A 23,264-nucleotide genomic window follows, 5' to 3' on the forward strand; every position below is an offset into this window, starting at 1 on the left:
AACTGGGTGCAACATTTTTTTAAACGCTGTTAAGCATGCTTCTAAGCATATTTGATCCACACTTGAACAGTTGCATGATATAAATGATATTAATGTTGATTTATGAAAATAAACACCACCGTCTTTAATCATATTTTCATTGCGTCTTTGCTCCATCTGTGTTTCTTGAGAACTGCGCTATGTTGCAGCCACATTTGATTTTGACGAACTACTTTGTTTGGCGGAAGAGTAATATTTGTACTAATATAATTACAACTTATTTGCTGTGTTTTATCTCATGAAATCCTGCTATGCATATGAAGTAACTGTTTTATAAAAGCAATAAGCCCCGCGAAGCAGTGGTGTTACAGTGCATTTTATAACAGCTAAGGGGCTTCACGTCGTGCCTAACAACGCCCCTTAGCTGTTATAAAATGCACTGGTAACCCACTGCTTCGCAGGGCTTATTGCTTTAATATATCCTATATAAAAATGAGAAATATACTGTATAAAATAATAATATAGATAATGTATAGATAAAATATATAATATAATAATATATATTATAATATAAAATGATAATATATATATATATATCAACATTATTATAGGCTATACATTATAATTATAGCCTATTATTTGATTAGTGTAGGTTATTATTGCGTACCGGTGGTATTAGTTGTTTTTGAATTTAAAAGAAATTTGGTTTACGAACGTTTTTGTTGAATCATGATTTGTTAATGAAAACGTTTGCACTTTTCGCACATTTCAACCACAAATTTGTAAATGTGCATGCTAAGTGAATGAGACCCACTATTCTAAAAAATATAAAATTTTTATTAAATATTAAAATGTCTTCTCATGTTTTGTTGTATAAAAAGTCATGCAGGTTTATAATAACACGAGGGTACATAAATTACAGGATTTGTGTTTTTTAATTTCAAACCCTGTAAAAATCTCAAATACCCCAAATGTATATCCCATATCGGAAAAGCCCGTTCAAGAAAGTATTTTAATTGAAATTCAGTAGTTTTTAATCAAACAAATTATCCTCAAATTAAATTCAGTAAAAAAATCGCCATGAACCAAAACCATCAAAACGTCAGGCATCAATTGGAAATTCACTTGCAAAATGCAAGACTTATACCTAGTTCCGTCTGGATGTTGTCAGGAACGCCTGTTATTGTCTTTCGTCTTTGCACCCTCTTGGATCTTCTTATTATGGTATCAGTGTTTGATATGGAGCGACGGAAGCTGGCCTGGCGGTCAAAATTCTCACCTGGTTGAATTAAAATGTATACGTTTACACAAGAATTTCACACTGTCATTCATACCACAAAGATATTTAATCTGCCAGTGACATTTTATCACACACTAATGAAGATACCTGTAATGTTGATGGGAATAATATCAGTAAGAACCGTCTGGGCCTGTAGCCTCATCTTCTCCTCTGGTGTGGGTAAAGGTGAACAGCTGGTCCAGCTGCCCTGGATGTTCAAGTCAAAGCCATGTTCCAGCAGGGATGTCTGAGGTGGCATCGAGTATACCAGCTTCTCCTCTTCGGTAGGCGAGTCTGAACCCTGAACACAACACGAACAGATCGATTTGATAAGGTCAGGATTCTGCGAATGAGCGCCAACCCAATGTCTAGGGATGGGTATTGTCTGATACTTGGTCATTTTAACAGATCATTCAATAAAGTGCTCTCCCAAAAGACTCTTGGAGTGCATTGTCCTATAATAAGCCCAGGGGTGCACTGAATGGAGGAGAGCTTGCCTCTAAATTATTCATGTTAATTTGAGATCACTGTTACAGTCAAGTCTATACAACCATATAACCTGTCTTGATACTCTTTAGTGCTAAACACAATACATCAACGGTTTATTCTACTTTGCACAAGCAGACTGAGACAAACACACAATCGAATTTAAATGTGTTTAATCTACTGCAGTCAATGTCTCCAAAGCTGTGTAGGGAAAACACACACGTAGCAGGTGACTAGCGCTAGTTGGTTGTGTATAAAGAAGCTATGAGGATTTGTTGGGATTTTAAGTATTCTCAAAGCACACTTCTACTACTGCAACGAGTGTTGTACCTTTCTTCTCCAAGGTCGTAAATGACAGCAGAGAGAGAGGCAAGACTGTGATAGGCAGTCTAGGACTTTAGACCGCTTGATGAAGAGAAAGAAAATTTGAAATTAACTGAGACATTGACTTTGCTTAAGAATGTGTAAAACGTGTTTCCTAGTTTGACTTATTGATAGTGATCAATACTGGACTTTACATTAATGCATGTAAACAGCCACTAGGGGGCAGTGCAAAACAAGATACTCAAGTATGTGTGAATACCAGGCCTTTTTAGCATGCATTTATGATCATATTAGCTTTTATTATCAAGTACCAACAAAATAAAAAAGAATAATATCTAGCAGAGGGATTATATCACAAAGAATGGGCTTATTTTACGATAACAACCTGCTGCCTGTACATTATCCCGCTTATTACACGCCTATTACCTCATAAGTAAAGTAAGGACCATTAAATATTTATTTGAAATATTTGATTTGCTTATTTTTGAATCCAGACCTTCCGTGAGGAAAACCCGTTTAATTTCGGTTTTAAGATAAGACGTACCAATGTGACAAAGACATTATTTGGTTTAATCATTTGTAAATGTCATATGTGTTATTATCTCATTCCCCGCCAGCCTTTTTTTAAAAAGTTGCCGGCTGGCATTTTTTGTGATTTTCACAAAAGTTTCACAAAATGCCTTCCAGGAAAATTTACTTCTATAAATATATAAACATACAAAAATATCAAATGAAAGAACAGACCCTTTGCTTTCAAACAAACAAGCAAACAAAATGGGAAAAATACTTTTTTTTTACCCTATCTTCATTTGTTCTCTTAAATATGTGTAGGTTTCTTCAAAAATTGCAAATTTTTAGCAAAAAGCTCAAATAATTGCATTTTTGTAAAGGAATTTTGTTAGAGATCAGATTCAAAATTATTATCAAAACATACACGGAGTTTGAAATTAATTAAATTCGTTTTTACTTCAGTTTTTTATAAATTGGGTAAGATTGTGATTTAGTGGATGATAGCATAATTACAGATTACCGTAAAACTCGTCAGGAAAGCATCATTGGAAGGGAAATGTTTTCTTTTAACTGATGACATAACTCGTCAATGGCGGGAAAAGATTTTAAAGACATTTATATTTAATTTGTGTGTACTATTAAACTGCAGTGGTGGCCGGTGAGTTCATTTATTGTGAGTGCTCGATGCGAAGTTGGTCACAACATGTATGTAGCCCGTCATGTGTGTGGTTTAGGGATGCTTAACGATTAATCGCGATAAATCTATAGCAGAATAAAAGTTTTTGTTTACATCATATATGTGTGTGAACTGTGTATAATAACTTTGTATAAATAAATGCACACAGATTCATGTATATATTTAAGAAATGTTTACATGTGTATATACATTTGTATATTTATGTATAATTTATACTATATATATAAATATAAATACTTAATATATAATTTTTTTTTCTTAAAATTATACATGCATGTGTGCATATTTATATATATACATATTTATTATACACAGTTTACACACATATATGATGTAAACAAAAACTTTTATTCTGCTATAGATTAATCACGATTAATCGTTAAGCATCCCTAATGTGGTTCCTTATTTCAAAATATGTGTTCTGGCTTTGAGTGATCCTATGTGCATCACGTGTCTTGTCAAAATAAGTGCTGACGCGTCTAAAGGGTTTATGATAAAAGAGCCGCTCGCTTTTGCCAGATACTCGCATAATCTCAAACGTAATCAGAGTTTACTGTTAAGGGAGAGTGCATGTATTTTGTGAATGTGAGCGTCTCTTTTATCATTAACGGTTTTGACGCGTGTGCAGCGGGCACTTATTTTGACAAATCATGTGATGCACATGCATTCACATGATGCAAAAAACACATATTTTGAAAACGCAAGCAAAACACATGACCCTTCGAACACATGTTTTGAATTTGCGCCCCTCAGATGAGCAGTCACGAGCCGCCACTGTTAAACTGTACCTTTCAAATTATTTGCAGCATCCGCGTTATCGTGTGTTATTAGTTTTGAGCGGTTGTTATCTGGGAATAACAAACCTGCAAATCTGGCATATCAGAATCAAGCATTCCAACGAACCGTGTAATATATATATATATATATATATATATATATATATATATATATATATATATATATATATATATATATATATATATATATATGTATATATGTGTGTGTGTGTGTGTGTGTGCGTGCGTGTGTGTTTGTGTGTGTGTGAATGTTTTAAAGTAAACAGTTCTTGTTTAACATATATTTGGAATTTCATTTACATTAATGCATTTGGCAGACAATTCAATCCAAACCAATGTACAGTGCATTGCAAGGTATACAGTTTATCAGTATGTGTGTTCCCTGGGAATGTACGTCAATCCACATTGACAAAACCGGAATAGTCTGAATACTTAATTGCATGTAAATTGGGCTATAAAATAACCACTACTACCAAAAGGTTTTGGATATTAGGTTATTTATGTTGAATCTTATGACGTAAGGCTTTCCATTTGCACAGCTAAAAACCTTTTAATCTAAAAACAGACATGTGAATGCAAAGTTAAGGATTGTGGTCAAATGTACGCGTTTAAGGTTGTTTACTTTGTCGTTCTTCTCCGTCTTCTCCTCCTCCAGGTGCACATTTTCACAAAGGCTGCTTGAAGAGAAGGCAGGGCTTTGCGAGTAGTATTGGGAGCTGCGGAAGCCATCTTTCCTGAGCTTGTCACACTCTGGAGAGGCAAGAATAGCCATTTCATTTAATTATGATGAGTAATGATATGAGTGTGTAAAGACAACGTATTGCATGCAATAATAATAAGACAAAACATATGGATACACACAGCAGTACAGAAAAACTGCTTTCAGCTTAGCTCAAGGTAATCGTAGCTTTTATTATTAAATTCCTACTATCACCATTTCAACTTTTATTGAATGGTTTATTGCGTTTGACGCTAATGTACATTTCATGGTATTATTGCAACAAAGTCCTTGATTATTACGCCAGAATGAGAGTATAGTTCCTAGCCATATCGGCATAGAAAATCACAACTTAAAATTTTCATTTTAGCACACAATGTAACTACAAAAGGGTCAAGTTTTAAATAGGAAAAATATCAAAACTCTTTTTGGCACCCATGCCTTTAAAGGAATAGTCTACTCATTTTCAATATTAAAATATGTTATTACCTTAACTAAGAATTGTTGATACATCCCTCTATCATCTGTGTGCGTGCACGTAAGCTAAGGTGACCAGATTTTTTAAATGAAAACCGGGGACATTTCCTAGTTAAATGGTCAAAATATCATTAAAATCTTGTTTGTTGTTATCTATGAATTTAAAAATGGGGACAAAATGTTTTTTGAAAGTTTTCTTCTTTTTATTGTTGTGGGTTTACAGCAAAAAAATTATTTACTTCTTGCTTAATAGTATTTTTGTCTTATTTTCAGTACAAATATCAAAAAAATCTTAAATCAAGATGCATTTTCTTGATAAGCAAAATCCCCTAAGAAAAATCTAGCTTTAGAAAAAATACATTTAAGTGAATTTGTGCTTAAAACATGCAAAAAAATATTTTTCTTGAATAAAGTAGTGGTAGTTTGTGTTGTTGCTTGTTTTAAGCACAAATTTGATATTTTGGTCTAAAAATTAGACTTATATTCTTAGGTCATTTTGGCTTGGCTTAAGAATTTTTTTATATTTGTACTGAAAACAAGAGAAATATACTAATAAGAAAGTAATTTTTGCAGTGTTTCTAATTCAATTAATTGAACAATTTCTGTATCCTAAAAATCTATTTTTTCCCGTTTTTTACACAAGAGACATACCCCATCAAAATGACTTCTAATGTACTACTTCAGCTGATTTCATAACATTGTAAACGTGAAGAATGAAAGGAATAATGCAAAATGTAAACATATTTAGCATAAATATTTAGCATAAATAGCATATTTACCATAAATATGCTCCGTAACATACTGTGATCAGTTCACTTCATTGGTAGTTAGTACCTTAAGCCCCATAACTTTAACTGTTTTCATATCTTATGATAACTTGATTGATGATAATGACGCTTTCTCATGTGTCTCGTAGTAAATTCTTCTTCATCGTTAAATCAGTGCGCAAGTAATAAGTAGCTCGTGGCCCCCTCTGCTGGTGAAAATAATCATTACATGATTGCTACAGCCTGGTACTACAAACGCTATGTTGATCGGGTTTTTCAGTGTATTTGCTGGTTGTTTTGGACATGCTGTAAAACGGGGACATTTCCGGGGACAGCTACAGTCGGGGACAGAACACCAAAAAACGGGACTGTCCCCGGAAAACGGGGACGTCTGGTCACCTTAACGTAAGCGCTGGAGCGCGCTGCGACGCTTCGATAGCATTTAGCTTAGCCCCATTCATTCAATGGTACCAATCAGAGATAAAGTTAGAAGTGACCAAACACATCAACGTTTTTCCTATTTAAGACGAGTAGTTATACGAGCAAGTTTGGTGGTACAAAATAAAACGTATCGCTTTTCTAAAAGGATTTAAAAGAGCTACATTTTATAGCGTAATAGCACTTATGGGAGTACTTGGACTCGGCGCAGTAACACCCTCCCTCTCCCATTATGAGAGTGAGAAGGGGAGCAGACTTTTCAGGCGAGTCGGAGTGCTCCCAAAAGTGCTATTGCGCCATAAAATATAGTTCCTCTTTTAAATCCGCTTAGAAAAGCGCTACGTTTTATTTTGTACCACCAAACTTGCTCGTATAACAACTCGTCTTAAATAGGAAAAACGTTGATGTGTTTGGTCACTTCTGGCTTTGTCTCTGATTGGTTCCATTGAATGGATGGGGCTAAGCTAAATGCACGCACACAGATGATAGAGGTATGTATCAACAATTCTTAGTTAAGGTAATAACATATTTTAATATTGAAAATGAGTAGACTATTCCTTTAAGACTCACATTAAGCCTGGTGATTTTTATACCACACTCAGCATTATACTAAATCACTGCAGAGTCTGAATGTCCCATTTGCCCTCAGTGGAGGGAGGGGCACTTCAGACTGACAGATGTAGAGAGCCTATGCTTTACAGCAGAGCTTATACTACAGTACAATATCAGAAATATCCAACAAATGTATCGACTATACATAGATTATTAGCATAAAATCTTCAAAATTTGAGAAAAAAGACTTAAAGGCCAATATTTACAGACAGATTTTATCTTCAATATGTCAGGTCTAAATGTTGGGTTATGGATGCCTGTAGGTCTCCACCTACTGCCACTGACATATCTATTTATTTTATCTCATAACCTTCTCTGGCAGCTATCATTATGTATGCCTTCTGGGAAACACTATGACCAATACTCAATCTCTCTCTCTCTCTCTCTCTCTCTCTCTCTCTCAATGCTGTCTTTTATAAGAGCTCAATTTATTCATTTAATCTTTAATGCAGTAGTTCATGAAGAAATGGCACCTGAAGCATAACTTACAATACACTGTATGCAAATATTCAAACACAACATCTCAGCTGGTTACCATCTAATCTGTTACTTTATATACTGTATAGGGCTTTGTAAGGAGAGTCCTGGTAATGAGAATTGATTTGTTCTGGATATACAGTAAACCGATTAACACAAAGCATCACTTTTGTTATGCAAAAAAACCATATGGCAGGTACTTTAGACTCTAAATAGATATGACTATTAATAATGCTTATGGAATGGATTGTAATATTTCTTAATACACTGCATATACAAAAATAAGTACCTAAAAATGAAATCTCCATCATTATGTTTAGTCCTTATGTTGTTCCAAACCATTTCATCTGTTTGATGAATGTTAATGCAGATTTTTTTCATAATGAAATGGTTTTGAAACATGACATGTCTAACCAAAGAATTAATTTGAATTAGATTAAAAGTTAATATAATTCATGGCTATAACTAACAGAGAACTGGCATGACCCTGGCAGAGGAAACAGACGTTGTGGACCACCTGCTTCGCCTGCTGAGGCCAAGACATCTCACACACCCGTACATCAGTATTCCTAGCATCTCCGAGGAATTCATATTTAGGAAAAGCAAGGTCAAATGAGTAATAAACTGGAGAAACTTAACAAAATACATTTTTGTGATGCTATTCTCAGGTATAAAACTGCTATTCTCCCAATGTCAAATACTTTTGTGGAGGTAACGTGAACCAAAATAAAGTTATATAAAACCAGGATGAATCCGGACACAAAAAGAAATGTTATTTTTTGCACTGTATAAATATTTGTATAAGACTGTTTCTCTGACCTCTGAGGACTGTTTTCAGGTTGACTTTGGCCTGCCGATGAAGGTCATCTACACAGGTTGGTCTGCTTCCTGGCAGGAAGACGTTCTCCTGTTGATGCCAGGGTGCTGTGTAGTGCACCGACCACTTGCTTTCCTCATCTAGGCTGGATACCGCTATAGCAAAAACCAAAAAGGTAGGTTGGAGTCAGGGACGGACTGGGACTAAAAAACAGCCCTGGACTTAGACTAGGCCCGGCCCAAAGCAATCGGAGTGCGGAAACTCGACAACAACAATAACGCCTGGCATGAGTGTCACAAGACTTTAATTGTGGCTCATGATACTATCCCATCCAAATTATAGCAATAGCACTGATGTTGACTAGATGTTGTGTTAAAAGCATATTATTCTAGATTAACTTGAATACTCACATGTAAATGAAAACACACCATTACAAATGTAACTTCTGTATTCAAAATCTTCAAAGTTTGTAAGCATTAACTGTAACGTTGCCAACATTTTTTAAAGTAAAATCACAACATATTTCTTAATATTAGCTACTGCATGTGGCATTTTACAGCTAAAATGTTGAAGTTTAGCTGTTTTAACTTCTGTAATCATTAAAAATGTAGCAACCCCTGCATATCACTTCCTAACATCATCCCTAGCAAGTAATACTCTTTCTCCTCTCATGTTCCATACTTACTTGCCCTGGATCTACCTGTGGAACCAGCTCATCTTTCTGTCCCTCATCACTGGTGGTGGCATGTTGCTGAATAGCTGTCTGGCTCACTTCTTCACTACTAATATTTAACAGCGAGGTGGTGCTGCTGCTGGCTGTGCTGCAACTAAATAGTTCAGTTATTTTGTGACATTTAGCTGCTTCACTATTTAAATTCCACAATTTTTTTTCTCTCGCCTTCTCAGCCCCACCCTTTTCTTTCCGCTTTTTACCCGCGGCCGCGTTATGCATATTGTTTGTTTGTTTCTATGCTTCTATGTTCTACTTCTATCTAACGTCTTTGCTGTTGGTTTTTCTCGGTTTTTCTTCCTCCTCATACCACTTCTTCTCCTTACTTGGCAGCCACGGCCAGTGCAGCTGGCATCCAACTTAAAGGTGCATTACTGCCACCTACAGTACTGGAGTGTGAAACAGATTAGTGGGGGAAAAAAAACAGGTAATGACTGCGTGCGTGGCGAGTGGTGGGCCGGCCCACTGGCCGTCCTGAGTACCGGCCGCTCTGTGATTCTCCAGATCACACAGATGGCCAGTCCGCCCCTGGTTGGAGTTAAACAGCATTACAACCATACAGGAATACAGCTGAAGTTATGACATATGTGATTTTCTGTGTCAAACGTTTCCTCAGAAATAAATGATTTTATGTTGTAAATGAGTTTGTTTAAGGGACACTCCACTTTAAAAAAAAATGCTTATTTTCCAGCTCAAATATTTGATTTTTACTGTTTTCAGCTGATCTCCAGGTCTGGCGGTGCCATTTTTGGCGTGGCTTGGCGCGGTCCATTGAATCTGATTGGACCATTGGCATCTCGCTGAGAGGTAACCAAGGAGTTTTAATATTTTTCCTATTTAAAACTTGACCCAGTAGTTGAATCGTGTACCAAGACTGATTGAAAATTAAAAGTTGTGATTTTCTAGGCAGATATGTTTAGGAACTATACTCTCATTCTGGCATAATAATCAAGGACTTTGCTGCCGTAACATGGCAGTAACAATTTTCCGTCGGAGATGTAACTACAGAAGAGTAACGTTTTAAATGGGGAAAGATTGTGAAACTCTTTGGTTATTTTTATCGCAATGCTAATGGTCTAATCAGATTCAATGGATTATGCTAAGCTATGCTAAAAGTGGTACCGCCAGACCCGGAGATCGGCTGAATGGATTCCAAAACAGTCAATCAAATGTTTAAAGGAATAGTCTACTCATTTTCAATATTAAAATATGTTATTACCTTAACTAAGAATTGTTGACACATCCCTCCACCATCCGTGCGCGCGCACGCAAGCGCCGGAGCACGCTGCGACGCCCCGACAGCATCCAGCCTAGCCCCATTCATTCAACGGTACCATCCAGAGACAAAGCCAGAAGTGACCAAACACATCAACGTTTTTCCTATTTAAGACGAGTAGGTATACGAGCAAGTTTGATGGTACAAAATAAAACATAGCGCTTTTCTAAGCGGATTTAAAAGAGGAACTATATTTTATGGCGTAATAGCACTTTTGGGAGTACTTCGACTCGCCTGAAAAGTCCGCTCCCCTTCTCACTCTCATAATGGGAGAGGGAGGGTGTTACTGCGCCGAGTCGAAGTACTCCCAAAAGTGCTATTACGCCATAAAATATAGTTCCTCTTTTAAATCCGCTTAGAAAAGCGCTACGTTTTATTTTGTACCACCAAACTTGCTCGTATAACTACTCGTCTCAAATAGGAAAAACGTCGATGTGTTTGGTCACTTCTAACTTTATCTCTAAATGGTACCATTGAATGAATGGGGCTAAGCTAAATGCTATCGAAGCGTCGCAGCGCGCTCCAGCGCTTACGTGCACGCACACAGATGATAGAGGGATGTATCAACAATTCTTAGTTAAGGTAATAACATATTTTAATATTGAAAATGAGTAGACTATTCCTTTAACTGTAGGGGAGGTGGAAAATGAGTGTCCCTTTAATGCATAATAACTTTGTATTTATTCATGTACATAAAAGAACAAGTTATATACTGAATGTATTAAAATTTATGTACATTAACATAAATGTGCAAAATGTCTAAAGTACATAAACATGGTTTAGAAGGGCACATTCTGTTCCTTTCTATTAAAGGGATAGTTCACCCCAAAATGAAAATTTGCTCATCATTTACTCACCCTCATGTTGGTCTAAACCTGCATGAGTTTCATTATTCTGCTGAACACAATAGAAGATATTTTGATCAATTATGTTAAAGGGACACTACACTTTTTTTGACAATATGCTCAATATGCTCCCCTAGAGTTAAACATTTGATTTGGAGCTGATCTCCAGGTCTGGCGGTACCCCTTTTAGCATAGCTTAGCAGCACAATCCATTGAATCTGATTAGACCATTAGCATCGCGCTCAAAAATGACCAAAGAGTTTTGATATTTTTCAATGATATTATGCAGCGCTCGTAAATAGTCCCCTTGGTAGAAAATAGCAACTTTTAATTTCCTGTCGGTCTTAGTACACGGTGTAACTACAGAAGAGTCAATTTTTAAATAGGAAAAATAACAAAATTTTTAGCGTGATGCTAATGGTCTAATCAGATTCAATGAATTATGCTAAGCTATGCCAAAAATGGTACCCCCAGACCCGGAAATCAGCTGAACGGACTCCCAAACGGCAACAATCCAATGTTTAACTCTAGGGGAGCTGGAAAATTTCAAAAAAAGTTGAGTGTCCCCTTAAGCACACAGTTGACTGTACCTTATGACTTCTATAGTAGGATAAAACAAATACTATGGAAGTATATGGGCACCTTCAACTGTGCACTTCAACAGTTCCATTTATCAAAATATCGTCCTTGGTGCTTAAGATGATGAATTTTCATTTTTGGGTGAACTGTCCCTTTAAGAGTGGCAAATAAATAATTATAATTGGTCATCTGAATAAAATACTGCTTAACTTTTATTCTGGCTTTCTTGTAAAACAGTAAATTAGAAAATTCATGGATAACAATAATTATACTTTAGCATTAGAAATATCACTGTGATTAAAAAGCTGACACACTGCTGGATTAACATTACATAAAGCATGATTTTGGTAATCACTAGTATTGTTAGTGTAGGGCAGCTACAGTGAGAGGTGGTCTAATACATTTGTTAAGCACTGTATAAATTCAATTCAGATAAGAAAAACGCAAAACTTTAGTTTAGCACTTAAGTTTTGGTGTTGTCTCTTTTGTGTTATAAAGAACAGATAAAACACTGCATGAGGGGCCGCCGGCCAATCAAACACTTCTGCACCACTGCGTCTAAAGACACAGGAGACATGTTCGACTCTGGCTGGTGCCTTGACAACCCAGATTAAACGATCAATTATGTCTGGGCCCTCCGGGTAAGCTTAAGCGGGTCAGCTTTACCAATGCAGCGCTATAGCATGTCAGCGATCATAGATTATTCACAATCAAAGGTTCCTTGAGAGCAGAGGGTCGTGCAGGAGGTAGTAGGTCATGGGATCAAAATACATGAATGAAGGGAACTGAGGTCAAATTGTAAAAAAAGTCAAAATTGTCTAAAAGAAAATAGATGAGATGTGTAAATGTAATGCAAAGTTTTATGTAATGCAAACTTGATTGTGCAAAAGTAACATCAATAATGATTTTACGCTTTTACAGTCATCTAGATAATGATCTCCACATACAGTAAAACAAAAAATTATTTATATTTCAAATGAAACATCTCAAAAGCACCATGTATTCAGTCAAGATAAAAGTGGCAACTATGCAGCAACCTGCATCAATTGGTGATGCACAAAAAGGGAATTGCATCCCCTATATAAACCTATATAAAGGATACCAAAAAAAGAAACTCGCAAACACTGCACTAAAAAAGACGCATGCAGCATTGATGCAAAATCCCACACCCCAAACTACTTGAGCGATACTTGACCTTGAGTTACACGAGTGATAAGATAAAGCCAAAACGCTACGGTGCAAGAGGTGACAGGGTCTTACCCTTCCGTTTGAAGTACTTAATGACAGATTTAAGAGTGGTCCCGATGAACACCATTATGACAGATGAATAATCCTCAGAGAGATGCTTGCATAAGGATAAATTAGCTCTCCATCAGAGCGAGAGATAGAGAGGAAAGAAACCGCCGCTACCCGTACGACACTCTCTCTTGACTCATTTTACGCTGACTGGCACAGCATGCAACACTCGCTCTCTCTCTCACTCTCTCTCTCTCACTTTCTTTTTGTCTATATCTCTCTCTCACACACATTAACCCACCCCTGAGGATATTCAGTGGCTGTTTGATTTTCCTCTTCCTCCCCTCCTTGCGTCTCTCCAGCTATTCTGGTTACCTTTAGTGTGTCGCATTGGGTAGTGAAGTACGGCTCTCTCACCTAGTTTTATTACTGCTGAAGAGGTGTACTCATCTTGGACCCACGCCAAACACTATGAATCACTGACAATAAGCCCATTGTGTTTCTAAATCACTGCAGCTCCTGTCCCCCCCACCCCGTCTTCTTCTCACTCGTTTCTTTTTATTTAGGAGGGGCCCAGGACGAGTTTCAAAAGGATCCTGAGGCTTTCAGGATGGATTAAGGTGGTCACCCACCCAGCTTGTATTTGGGGGCTCATGCCGTAGTTTTTCATTAGGGTCGAAGCAAGTGCACGTTTTGGTTTTTTCAAATGACCACTCAGCATTTTCTCACGTGACGCCGGGGAGAAGTTGCGAAAAGATCCTGCATTATTCAATGTATGACTATGACAGTGTTAGCTGCATCAATGTATGACTATGACAGTGCTAGCATCCTTAGGGGCACGGGATGGAAGACATGTTAGGTACTTTCCAGATCTTTCATTTAGGTCCGATAAGAAAAGGACCTGACGTTTACCAAACCTTGTGCACTAATAAGGGATGTAACACCATAGCACACACAGATGATGCACAGATGGCCATGCGGTATTACAGCACATGTCTATTATGCAGATGCAATGCAATTTTTTTTACATTTTACATTCAACTTTTACATCTCAACACCTAAAGCTCAGAATATAGTCTGTTTTTTACATTTTTATGCACTCTTCTGATGACGAAAAATGCTTCACGCACACTGTACGCGGACCCTTGCGTACACGTAAAAAATTGGCCATACTTCGGCCTGAAAGCCTGGAGTATAGTCTGTTTTTTACGTGTATGCAAACGTACGTGCATGGTCGCATTAAAGTATGCCCGCACTCTTCTAATGACGAAAAATGCGTAACGCACACTGTACGCGAACTCTTGCATACACGTAAAAAAATGGACCATACTTCGGCCTTAGAGCCTGGAGTATAGTCTGTTTTTTATGTGTATGCGAACGTACGTGCACGGTCGCATTAAAGTATGCGCACACTCTTCTGATGACGAAAAATGCGTCACACACACTGTACGCGGACTCTTGCGTATATGTAAAAAATGGACCATCCTTCGGCCTTAAAGCCTGGAGTATAGTCTGTTTTTTACGTGTACGCAAACGTACGTGCACGCTAGCTTTAAAGTATGCGCGCACTCTTCTGATGATGAAAAATGCATCACGCACACTGTACACGGACCCTTGCGTATAAAATTAACCATTCTTCGGCCTTAAAGCCTGTTTTTTACGTGTACACGAATGTACGTGCATAGTCACATTAAAGTATGCGCACACATTTCTGATGACAAAAATTGCATCACGCCCACTGTACACGGACCCTTGCGTAAAAATATAACCAAACTTCGGCCTTAAAGCGCAAACGTACGTGCACCGTTGCGTTAAAGTATGCGCACACTCTTCTGATGATGAAAATTGCGTCACACACATTGTACGTGGACCCTTGCGTACACGTAAAAATTGGACCATACTTCGACCTTAAAGCCTGGAGTATAGTCTGTTTTTTACGCGTTCGCGAATGTACGATCACTGTCGCGTTAAAGTATGCGCACACTCTTCTGATGACGAAAATTGCATCACGCACACTGTACGCAGACCCTTGCGTACACGAAAAAAAAGGACCATACATCTGCCTTAAAGCCTGGAGTATAGTCTGTTTTTTACGTGTACGCGAACGTACATGCACGGTCGAACTCACAGCCTTGCAAAGTATAGGTTATTTGACTCGTACGTGTACACAGACGTTCAACACATGTGCACTGCGACAAAATGCAATGCATCTCCTTGGCTACATACTCCACATTCTCCTGTAGGCATATGTGCAACCTACGCGTACAATGTCACGTACACTGTACGCGGACCGTACTTCGGCCTTTCAGCGTCACCAGCACGGCCATATTGAGTCTTACATTATCTTCTATTCATAGTAATAGGAATGCTTAATCTAGTTTTATCCAATATCTTCGGTATATTTGGATAAATGTTTTTAATAGCTACTAATTTTACTTACATATCCTGTTGGCTAATAATGAACCGGCTAAAAGACACTCTTAACAAGAGCCCAAAAAATGCCTAAACAGCTTCTGCCCGGCTGATCCTATTGTGTTTAGTGGTTTCCAGCACTACCAGTCCAGTAACACCTCCCCATGTCCCAAACAACATTAACTGCAGAAGACAAGCCACTCCACGTAAAGCAGCTGGAAGGCCCACCAAAATCCTCATTAAACATTAGCCTGAGGAGATGAACAACAGCGAAACAACTCACAAATAGCATAATGTTATGTTTTTTTACGTATAGTACCATACATAAGAACATATGGCATGCTGGACCTATAGAGAAAACGTCTCCTAATGACCTAATTTAGTGCAGTGATATACAAATAACAGTCCAGTTGGAATTTTAATGCTGAATTCGTGCTGATGCAATGGTATTTAATAGGGCCATAATGAGATATACAGAGCACTCTGAGCCAATCTCCAGCCGTGTGTGGACTCTCTCAGCTATTGTGTGGAGCTGTGTGAAAACACCAGACAGAAAACTAGCGCACTACCAAAGACAGGAAGGGAAGAGGAAGAAGGCACTTGAACTATAATAAAGAATGGGTTCATAGTCAGGCTTTGCTCGTAGTCGTATTTATACAGAAGTACAGACGTTTCAAATGTAAAGGGCTGTGGTTGTGCTGCACCTGGATCTATCTATCTGTCTGTCTGTCTGTCTGTCTCTCTATCTATCTGTGTGATGGACGTGGCTCACTGGAGTACCCTCTCCTTCCTCTACTGTTGATAGGGGACACATTTTTTTGGGTTCTCTCTAATCAGCGTGTTTTTGCACACTATGAAGGGGACTGTTTAGTGCAATGACTGCTATTAGTTAGGGCTGTCCAAAAATGTATCGCGATTAATCACATACAAAATAAAAGTTTGTGTTTGCATAATATATATATATATATATGTGTGTGTGTGTGTGTGTGTGTGTGTGTATAAAATATATATAAATATACATGTAAATGTGTATTAAATACAAACACTAATGTGTGTGTATTTATATATATATTTAATTGCTTAATTTATGTGTGTGCAATTATATAATTGATATATATAAATAATTGCACACACATAAATTAAGCAATTTTATTAAGGAAGAAACCAATTTAACTATAATAAAGAATGGGTTCATATATATATATAAACCATGTGTAAACCATAGCACACACTAAAGCCCGGAATATAGTCTGTTTTTTAAGTTTTTTATGCACTCTTCTGATGACAAAAATGATTCACGCACACTGTACGCGGACCCTTGCGTACACGTAAAAAATGGACCATACTTCAGCCTTAAAGCCTGGAGTATAGTCTGTTTTTATGTGTACGCGAACATACATGCACGGGCGCGTTAAAGTATGGGCGCATTTTGCTGATGACGAAAATTGCATCACGCACACTGTACGCGGACCCTTGCGTACACATAAAAAATGGAACATACATCGGCCTTAAAGCCTGGAGTGTAGTCTGTTTTTTACGTGTACGCGAACGTACGTGCACTATCGCGTTAAAGTATGCGGACACTCTTCTGATGACGAAAATTGCGTCACGCCCACTGTACGCGGACCCTTGCTTAAAAAATTTACCATACTTCGGCCTTAAAGCCTGGAGTATAGTTTGTTTTTTACGTGTATGTGAACGTACGTGCACAGTCGCATTAAAGTATGTGCACACTCTTCTGATGACAAAAATTGCATCACGCCCACTGTACACGGACCCTAGCGTAAAAAACATACAAAATAAAAGTTTGTGTTTGCATAATATATATATATAATGTGTGTGTGTATGTGTGTGTGTACTGTCTGTATAAAATATATATAAATATACATGTAAATGTGTATTAAATACAAACACTAATGTGTATATGTGTATATATATATAATTGCTTAATTTATGTGTGTGCAATTATATAATTGATATATATAAATAATTGCACACACATAAATTAAGCAATTTTATTAAGGAAGAAACCACTTTAACTATAATAAAGAATGGGTTCATATATATATATAAACCATATGTAAACCATAGCATACACTAAAGCCCGGAATATAGTCTGTTTTTTAAGTTTTTTATGCACTCTTCTGATGACAAAAATGATTCATATATATATATATATATATATATATATATATATATATATATATATATATATATATATATATATATATATATATATATATATATATATATATATATATATATATATAAATTAAGCAATTTTATTTTGTATGCGAGCAATCACGATTAATCTTTTGACAGCCCTATCGTTTTTCTCAGTCGCATTTCTGAAATCATTCTTAAAGTTTGCAAAATAATGCGTGCCGTGTACAATTCATACAAACTGCACAACATCATTGATTTCCTGCAGACACTTAACTACTTCTTCATCTCTCAAAAGTAAATTTTTACGTCTGTAAACGTGTCAATGCCATCAAAATGACCTTGTGTTATTGTTCATAACAAGTATATAACAATATACCAAGTGTACACAATTATGTGTCAGTATTTTCTAATGTAAACTGGACGAATTCACATTTTTACTTTTTTCTGTAAACAAATTACACACATTGTGATTTTGAAAAAAAAATCAGCTTTTAAATCCGCTTAGAAAAGCGCTACATTTTATTTTGTACCACCAAACTGGCTCGTTTAACTACTCGTCTTAAATAGGAAAAACGTTGATGTGTTTGGTCACTTCTAACTTTATCTCTAAATGGTACCATTGAATGAATGGGGCCAAGCCAAACGCCATCGAAGCGCCGCAGCACGCCCCAGCGCCCACGCGCACGCACACAGACGACAGAGGGATGTATCAACAATTCTTAGTTAAGGTAATAACATATTTTAATATTGAAAATGAGTAGACCAGTCCCTAAGTGATTTTAAACAATTTAACCCCAAAAAGTCACTAAAGTGAACAATTTTATGTATGCAGATACGCACATGCATTTGAATGTGTCCGGTCCAACTCCAATCAAACGTGATTATCCCTATGCCCTTCAAAGATCAGAACTCTTGATGTAATAATATACATTTGGCGAATAAAGCCCTGAAAAACAATGTAATTTTCACTTTATGTGGAGCGAATGTTTATGCTGCACCTTCTTCCCGAAGCGCTGTTTGCAATTTGTCCTCCGTCTGTGTGTGTGCGCATGTTTATGTGCACTAAACAAATGTAGGCATGTCAGAATTACATTTATGCCGCTTACATAATGTAGCCTTTTTTAATGTTTTATGGCAAGATAGAGACTTAAAGAAAATTATGTAGACTAATAATTTAAGTTTAATGTCCTCATGATCAGCCTACTTATTTGTATGTCCCACAGCTGACATGGAACGTCATTAACCGATTCAGCACTTTATTTTTTTGTTCTAACCGGTTCAGGAGCGTCAACTTTAGTGTTGAACCGAAAACCAAAAATCATAACTTTACATACATTTTAAATAAAGCATGCAAAATTGAAAAAGAAAACAATTTTCATGATTGAAAATCGTCTTGTTTGAAAATCAGTTTTTAATAAACATGATGCAAAAATTATTTGCTTTTGTATGTACATTTTGGAGATCCCAAGCAAGATCTTCAGTACAGTGTTTAAAGTCCGAAAGGTTAGCAATAAAATGCAATCTGTTTAAACGTAAGTGTATCTCAATGATCTTCTCTGATTACAAAGCTTTTACATATGCAAATAAATATTCACTGCAATCACTCTAATATTCACGAATAGTTCATAGTAGCTGAAAAGGTTACGTTGTTCTGTCACCTTTAATCAAAGCAGTCATCTCAATAAAAGAGTCCCCTTTATAGATGTGCAAAAACATGGCTGATTAGAGAGAACACAAAAAAAATGTGTCCCCTATCAACAGAGGATGAAGAAGAGGGTATTTCAGTGAGTCACGTGACATCTGCTCACACCTGCATGACAACACTTAGTATTGGTCATACTGTCCACACATAGATAGATAGATAGATAGATAGATAGATAGATAGATAGATAGATAGATAGATAGATAGATAGATAGATAGATAGATAGATAGTTGCAGTTAATTAATCGTTTTAGTAATTATTTATTGAGCATTGGCACAATAAAAAGGAGATGACTTTATTTATGGACATGTAAATAACACCAGCACAAAAAAGATATTGTGCACACACTATATTACATACACACAACATTACTGCTGACAATTCATTATAATTACAAAGTACACACAACAGTACAATCACTACTATTGCCGCAGAGATCACATGGCAATGAAAGGGGCTCCAAAATAAACACAGAGCCACAAAAGGATCCAAAGGGACCCTGCAGGAGGCTAGATCTTTTTCTCAAGTTATTACATACAACAAAAGCCAGCTGTCTGACTCTTAAAAGAGCTGGTTACTAGGGTAGCTGTGTGTGAATTTGGTTGTAAAACTCATTAAGGGCCTGTCTGAATTAAACCAGCTCTTAATCTTGTGTCTCAAAGCAAGAGTGGGGCATGTGAAGAGGGTCCAATGATTTCCAAAGGTGCTCCTCAGTTTTTACTGAAATAATAAGGTCTAGTTTTCGAGTTTTGTTTGAAAATGTCTTTTATACAGTATGTCATCTACTGAACTAAGCCAACCAAGTCCGTTTGTGTGACATCATCTAATCTGTTTATGTGAGCCACAATAAGGTCAGCTTAGCTACTGGTTCACCTCTAGTAAGCCACTGGGCCAGAAAAGCACCCGAGTCAGCAAACACAGTAAACCAGCTGCACTAAAACCTACACACCATACACATATAACAATGAACACAGAATGGCACTCACTATAAGGCAGTGAAAATTAACATTCAAATATCAAAGTCCCATCTCAGGAGTCCCACCCGGGACAGCACTGATAAATAATACAGGAGCTATCCAATATTCGACTCTCAGACATATGTGGTGTATTGATTTGTAATACGTCTGACCTGGCATCCTCTCCAAAGTGTGCCAATATCTGTGTCAGAAAACTGGGCCAGTTGAACACAATCAGTAATGTGATCCCCTACAGCACATCAGCAGAGACTACTGTGAGCATATTGGGATTTGGGATGGTATTTTTACTTTCTGGCATAAAACGGATATGTGGGATTTATAGTTTATCTAATGCATTGGTCTGCATTGTAATGATGATTTATAAATATTACAAATACTTGCCATCTTTTCAATGTTTAAAGTCTTAATTGGAATGTAGATTTAGTATTAGCCAGTTTAGGAAATTATTTAAATGATATGCATGCAAAAATGAAAGTTTAATATTCATATGTTGCCTTATTGATACATTTTGTTGAGCTGCCGCTTAATAAAATTTTAATTAGGAGTTGTAGCGTGTACAGAAGTAAGAGACAAGCATTTTTGGACTCGATCCCAGACAAGCAACCCACTGACCGGCATCTCTGATGTCTCACATTTAATGCCATGTTTTAAGAAATCCTGTTTATTTATGGGAAATTCACTTCAGCTCTCTGGCTCAACTAATCCATCCCAATTTAAGCCATCAATCAGAGACTAGCCATCATTATGATGTAACAAACATGAATTCAATTAGTTCACCCAAACATAACTGTTCCCTGACACGTAGTTAAAATAGGGTTTTGTCCTAAACAGCTCCACCCACAATAAGATCTAATTCAATGTAAGTTCTACACATTATAAATATTTATCATCTAAAAAAGTGTACAAGCAAAAGTTGTAAATGAAAAATGTTTCATACAACATGGCATCACACAAATCAAAGCCACGCCCCTTTTTCATATTTAGTGTAGATAGACAAATTGGTTTCCGCTGAAATCTTACTGCGATGTGTCTGGTTAGGACATGTTGTGAGAAATATGACACTTTCTTTGACTTTCAACAAAACAAATCTCTAAAACATAGATGAAGACTGAGGTTGCCTGTCCCTAACAGTGTTTTTTAAACTGGGTGACGTGGTTTTGTTTAATAAAAATTAATTAAAAGTTTGGGGCCGAACACTGAAACGTTTGAGAACCACTGCCCTAACATCTCCATTTTTGCTCCATATGTAAGAAAGTCAGGTTTGAAACTACATAAGAATAAGTAAAGCCTAAAATGATTTAAATATTGGGTGAACTTTCCCTTTGAGTGAAATTAATGGATTTTCTAGTAAAAATTGCAATGTGAATAAAATGGCGCCATCTTGTGGCACTTTTTAGTAACTCAGCCTTTTCACAAGACATTTAACAAGACTTTTTAAAAGAGATAGTTCACCTTAAAATAAAAATTCTGTCATGATTTACTCATCCTCATGTTGTTCTAAACCTGTATGAATTTCTTTTTTCTGATGAACGCAAAAGAAGATATTTTGAGAAATGATGGTAAACACACAGCAGATATGACCATTGACTTCCATAGTAGGAATAAAAAAAAAACATGATGGAATTTAATGGGTACCGTTAACTGTGTGCTTATACCATCATTTATCAATTCATCATTTATCACAATACTTCCAGAATATATTTTTCCTACTATGGAAGTCAATGGTCACTATTTGCTGTGTGTTTACCATCATTTTTCAAAATATCTTCTTTTGTGTTCATCAGAAAAAAGAAATTCATACAGGTTTATACCAAGCCCTAAGGTGACATTGGAGTTAAAAAAATCTAAAGTTTAGTTTCATGTGCTCACGTGAAACTTTGGCGTGCTCAACACGATAGTTTCACGTGCGCACACGATAGTTTCACGTGCGCGTGCGCAAAATTAAACTTTATTTAATTTTTTCTCCATGTCCCCTTAGGGGCTCCGTAGGTTTAGAACAACATGAGGATGAGTAAATTATGACAGGATTTTCAATTCAAGGTAAACTATCCCTTTAAGATGTCAAATAAATATTATAAAACGGGCAGTTCTGGTTCTTCATTCTGATTGGTTGAAACGTGTTCTGAGCCGTGATAAAATACACCGGTAACCTCACGGTTCAGACCACATTACATAAGTATCACTGCGCCACTGTTGCTGCGTACTGATTTATGAGAATAAACACAACAGTCTTTAATCATATTTTTAATTTGTCTACAATTGCACAATTAATGGCGATATCCAAATAAATGTCAATAAATACTGTTGAGTCATCTCGTCAATAAAGAGAAAACGTTGTCTGAGGAGTTTATAACTGAAGTTCATACGCCCGCTATTATCCACTGGGTGGCGATCTTTCCCAACTTAAACACTGACGCATTCACTGAAAACACCGTGTAGTATCAGTGTGTTCATGTCTGAATCTGATGATTTCTTACTAAAGTTCTTCACAAAAATGGAATTATCTCCGCTTTTAGCTGAAAATTTGAGAGGTGATAACTGATAAGAGAACAAATTAAGGTAGGATGAAACTTTTTGTTGTTGTTTGAAAGCGGATGGTCTGTTCTTTCATTTTATATTTATGTTTATTTAAAGAAGATATTTTTTCTGTAAGGCATTAAACTAAAACTGGGTGGCAACTTAAAAAAAAAACGCTGACGGGGAAAGAGTTCAGCATGCTTACAAGCATATTTGATCATCACTTCAACAGCACAATATAAATGTTAATGTATAAATTAGATGAATGGTGATTTATAAAATAAACACCACCGTCTTTAATCATATTTTCATTGTATCTTTGCTGCGTCTGTGTTGTTTGTGAACTGCACTCTGTTTCAGTCACACTTGATTCTGAGGAACTACTTTGTTTGGCGGATGAGTAATATTTATACTAATTTAATTACAACTTATTTGTGTTTTATTT

At 36.6% G+C, this 23,264-nt stretch overlaps 1 protein-coding gene and 1 long non-coding RNA gene across 10 annotated transcripts in view; one reads left to right on the top strand and one right to left on the bottom strand.

Moving 5' to 3' along the window:
• Positions 1-23,264, top strand: part of LOC129417152 (uncharacterized) — a 70,269-nt gene that overhangs the window by 17,158 nt on the left and 29,847 nt on the right. The window contains exons 2-4 of one of the 3 annotated variants that reach the window (XR_012370588.1): positions 4,728-4,830; positions 8,400-8,553; positions 12,307-13,053. This is a non-coding gene — a long non-coding RNA (uncharacterized lncRNA). Of the gene's footprint in view, positions 1-4,727; positions 4,831-8,399; positions 8,554-12,306; positions 13,054-23,264 lie in introns of those variants that run through there. The other 2 variants (XR_012370590.1, XR_012370591.1) reach the window with 2 other exon arrangements.
• Positions 1-23,264, bottom strand: part of nhsl1a (NHS-like 1a) — a 72,863-nt gene that overhangs the window by 12,235 nt on the left and 37,364 nt on the right. For 6 of the 7 annotated variants that reach the window (XM_055171625.2, XM_055171623.2, XM_055171627.2 and 3 more), the window contains exons 2-5: positions 8,381-8,533; positions 4,695-4,822; positions 1,367-1,559; positions 1,127-1,258 (exon numbers count right to left, since the gene is read on the bottom strand). In XM_055171625.2, the coding sequence (XP_055027600.2) occupies positions 1,127-1,258; positions 1,367-1,559; positions 4,695-4,822; positions 8,381-8,533 (606 nt within the window). Of the gene's footprint in view, positions 1-1,126; positions 1,259-1,366; positions 1,560-4,694; positions 4,823-8,380; positions 8,534-13,068; positions 13,528-23,264 lie in introns of those variants that run through there. The other variant, XM_055171629.2, reaches the window with a different exon arrangement.

The sequence above is a fragment of the Misgurnus anguillicaudatus genome, chromosome 7 (genome assembly GCF_027580225.2).
Source record: "Misgurnus anguillicaudatus chromosome 7, ASM2758022v2, whole genome shotgun sequence".
Lineage (NCBI taxonomy): Eukaryota > Metazoa > Chordata > Actinopteri > Cypriniformes > Cobitidae > Misgurnus > Misgurnus anguillicaudatus.